Source organism: Arabidopsis lyrata, assembly GCF_000004255.2.
Source record: "Arabidopsis lyrata subsp. lyrata unplaced genomic scaffold ARALYscaffold_8, whole genome shotgun sequence".
NCBI lineage: Eukaryota > Viridiplantae > Streptophyta > Magnoliopsida > Brassicales > Brassicaceae > Arabidopsis > Arabidopsis lyrata.
The window spans coordinates 3,391,521-3,395,888 of NW_003302548.1; the positions used below are offsets into that span (position 1 = coordinate 3,391,521).

Genomic DNA, 4,368 nt, shown 5'->3' on the forward strand with positions numbered 1-4,368 from the left:
TCCAGGGAAGACGATAGATGGGTGTAAATTATATGTTACGGGTGAGTTATATGCTTCAGGGAAGACAAAAGGTTCGGTAAATTACATGTCACGGCTGAGTTATCATTCAGGGAAGACGAAAGGTTATGTAAATTATATGTTACGGCTGAGTTACATCACGTTACGGCTGAGTTACATCACTTTACGGCTGATTTATAATACAGATCGGAAAGCAACATTTTTTTGAAGAAGACAATATGAAATTTATTGGTCAAATAACAACAATCAAATTAAGATTCGTGAAAATATGTTTGAGGGATACATAGGAGGAAGACTAAACCGTATGAATCAAAACATAGATAGAAGTAGAAATGTCTCCAAATAGATCGATTGAGAGGAAGATTAAACGAGAGACATGTAAAATCAAAGTAAAAGAGTAGCTATTCTTGATTTCAACTCAAACCTGTAACGAATCATGTAGAATTCCATAGATCTCTTTGTTTTGGGTTTTGATTTTTGATGACTTTTTTCGTGAGCGTGGTTGCGAGTAGATCTGACGAAGCTTTTGATTTGGGACCCTATGACAAGCGTTGTGGCTGTGAGGTCTAGGAAGATCCAGCCCAATCCTGCAATTTGAAGATCTTTGTCAATGTTGTACCCAAGTTAGTTGCAGATTATTAGATCTAAAAACTTTTCTTGGATTTGGAGACAAAAAAAAAAGAGAAGAGGAGAAATGATCTAAAAGTTTTTCTTGGATTTGGAGACAAAAAAGAGAAGAGGAGAAATAACGTGAGTTTGAGGAGTGTGAGATTGGTGATGTGGATTAATGACATGGATAATCAAATTTTTATTTATTATTTTTAATTAAAAACGAATTAAAAATTATTAATTTAAAAAAAACTAATGAAGGGTGTTAATTGTAATTACACAAATGCTCAAAACATATGAGTAATTTTTAAAAAATGTATGATATTCTAGTAATATTCGAACTTTTGGTTAACATCTGAATAAATATTTCTTAAAATTTAGTGTCAATTAAACAAGTGGAATTATATAATATGGATCGATAAACGTTAAATAATTGCGGTTGAAAGACATACACTAGCTAACCCAAATTATATATTCTTTTTCTTTTTCTTTTTATTTCCGCATTTTTTTTACTCCATATCATAATCTTATCTTATGAGTTATAATGACTCATCATAGTAATAAATACAATAGTAATAGTATACTTTAGCCAACATTGAAACTAACGTTTCTGGGGCCGACTACATTTTATAAACCTTTCTTTTTTTCTTGAATTTTTTCGTATTTAGAAAGATGAAAATATAATACTTCCATGACGATTTTTCAATACTTCAATCTACTCACTTTGTGAATTAATGACGATTTATCAATTTTTATAATTTGGGTTTTTTCTTTTTCGACGTCAAAACTCTCAATAGGGTCCAAAAACTTAGGGCTTCTCTATCCTCTTTTTCCTATAAATCCACTCAATCTCCACACACTCTCTACCATCACCTATCTTACAAAAATGGAGTTCTCAAACTCTTTGCTCTCTCTTTTACTCTTTTCACTGTGTGTTTCTCCTCTCTCTGCTCTTGTTTCAGCTCATAACCACGAAGACTTTCTTAAGTGTCTTTCTCACAGGATAAACGACAACACCGTCGTATCCAAAGTCATACACACTTCCAAAGGCTCTTCCTTTTGTTCCATCTTGGATTCTTCCATACAAAATCCAAGATTCTCTGTTCCTGAAACACCTAAACCGGTCTCAATCATCACTCCGGTTAAAGCCAGTGACGTTCAAACCGTCATCAGATGCGCACGGCTGCATGGTATCCATGTAAGGACTCGCAGCGCCGGTCACGGCTGGGAAGGTCAATCTTACATCGCGTACAACAAACCATTCGTCGTCATCGATCTTAGGAATCTTCGGTCTATATCATTAAACGTTGATGACCGGACTGGTTGGGTCCAAACCGGAGCAACGACTGGAGAGTTATACTTTGAGATTGGGAAAACCACCAAATCTCTTGCTTTCCCGGCCAGTATCCACCCAACCGTCGGAGTCGGTGGACAGTTTAGCGGCGGAGGTTACGGCACGTTGCTTAGAAAATACGGTTTAGCGGCGGATAACATAATCGATGCACTTGTGGTTGACGCGCGTGGGAGGATTCTTGACCGACAAGCAATGGGTGAGGATTACTTTTGGGCGATTCGTGGAGGTGGCGGATCAAGCTTTGGTGTTGTACTATCGTGGAAGATTAAGTTAGTCGATGTTCCGTCCACGGTCACCGTGTTTAAAGTCCAGAAAACATCGGAGAAAGAGGCTGTTAGGATCATCAACAAGTGGCAGTATGTTGCAGCTAAGGTTCCTAATGATCTTTTCATCAGCGCAACGTTGGAGAGATCAGACAAAAACTTAGTGCACGCTTTGTTTACGGGACTTTATCTTGGTCCGGTGAACGATCTGTTGGCCTTGATGGAAGAAAAGTTTCCGGAGTTAAATCTTGAGATGGAAGATTGCACAGAGATGAGTTGGGTTGAGTCTGTACTCTGGTTTGCTGATTTCCCAAAAGGAGAGTCGCTTGGTGTTCTCGCGAATCGGAAGCGTACATCTCTGTCTTTCAAGGGTAAAGATGATTTTGTCCAAGAACCGATACCCGAGGCTGCAATTCAAGAGCTATGGAGGCGATTAGAGGCGCCTGAGGCTCGGCTTGCAAAGGTCATATTGACTCCATTTGGTGGGAAAATGAGTGAAATCGCAGAGCACGAAACACCGTTCCCACATCGAGAAGGGAATCTCTATGAGATTCAGTATTTGGCTTTTTGGAGAGAAGAGGAAGACAAGAACAAGATGGAAACAGAGAAGTATCTGAAATGGGTCGAGAGCGTTTACAATCTTATGACTCCTTATGTTTCGAAATCTCCAAGAGGAGCTTATGTCAATTTCATGGATCTTGATTTGGGAATGTATCTTGGAAAGGAGGAGACAAAGTACGAGGAAGGAAAGAGTTGGGGAGTGAAGTATTTCAAGAACAATTTCGAGAGATTGGTGAGGGTGAAAACGAGTGTTGATCCAACAGATTTCTTCTGCGATGAACAGAGCATTCCGATACTCAAATCCGTTGACGACATCTAAAACTATCCTTTGAAGTTTTATCTACGAGTCCTTTTCACTATGAAATCATCTGTTTTTCTTTGAATAGTTATGCTCCAAGTGTGTAACTTATCTCTGTTATTGTGATATATTTGCGTTGAATAAAAGATTTCATGGTTTGTGTTTAACTAAAAGGAGTTTCTTCAAGAGCAAGCAAGTTGAATTAGGTCAAGAAATCAATCTCGAAACCCATTATCCAAGTAAGGATCGGCCCATAAAGCATATGCTTTTAAATAAGCCCATATTTTGAAGTGTATGATGTTTTATTTTGAGACTCATAGATAAAAAAGTTGCAACAAATATTTCAGAGTATTTGTACATAAACTCTAATCTTATAATACAGTTATAACTTTGAAAAGCCAAATTTATATAATAAGACTAGATTTTAACCCGCGGTATACCGTGGAACGATTTGTTTTTAAAATTAATAATTTTTAAATTTAACGGTTATATATTATAGATAAAAGTTGCAAATTGTATCATTTTATAAGACATTTACGTTTGATAATTTACAATTATTAAATAACGGTACACTATAGAATAACTTTGTTTTCTACAATTTTATTTTAATCAGGATCATTCGATATGTCTAATATTGGTTGTATTAAAAATAATAAAATGAAGATTTAACCCGTATTGAAGCAGCGGGTTAATGATGTTTAAATTCTTTTGATTCAAACATGTCCCGTCATATAACTATGTCCTACAATATAACTGTCCCGTGTTATTTTAAGTCTTTATATATGTTCAAATGTTCTTAATATTATAAACTTTTTATTGATTTTAAATATATAAATTATAATATTTAAAACTTCTTAAAAACTCGTCACGCCATATAATCCGTCTTGCAATATAACTCGTCCCGTGTTATTGTAACTCTTTATATATGTTCAAATGTTCATAATATTATAAATTTTTATTGATTTTAAATATAGGAATTTTATTATTTATAACTTTTTAAAAATCTAAAATTAAATATTTTCGGTAAAATTAAGCAGTTAGACTAAAAACCAAATTAAACGGTATAAAAACTCTTAAATTTGGATGTTTGTTAAGTTAAGCTTCCAATTCATTCGGATTTGAATTCATTTTGATCTTATTTATAATATAATCATGAATCATTGTCTAAATATTTTAGCCAATACGGGACGTTGAATACATACCTTTTTCATCAATTGGGTAATATATATCCGTTTTAAAATTTTGATCACAATATATGCAAAACA

The 4,368-nt window shown here is 34.8% G+C and overlaps 1 protein-coding gene across 1 annotated transcript; it reads left to right on the plus strand.

The window, feature by feature from the left end:
- Window positions 1-1,422: 1,422 nt before the first annotated feature.
- LOC9299655 (berberine bridge enzyme-like 28) lies at window positions 1,423-3,276 on the plus strand. The gene has a single exon (XM_002863533.2). The coding sequence runs from the start codon at window positions 1,514-1,516 to the stop codon at window positions 3,122-3,124; it is 1,611 nt and encodes a 536-aa protein (XP_002863579.1). The 5' UTR covers window positions 1,423-1,513; the 3' UTR covers window positions 3,125-3,276.
- The last annotated feature ends 1,092 nt before the right edge of the window (window positions 3,277-4,368 follow it).

Coding starts and splice junctions, on each gene's coding strand:
- LOC9299655 (XM_002863533.2), top strand. CDS start 1,514: ATGGAGTTCTCAAACTCTTTGCTCTCTCTTTTACTCTTTTCACTGTGT.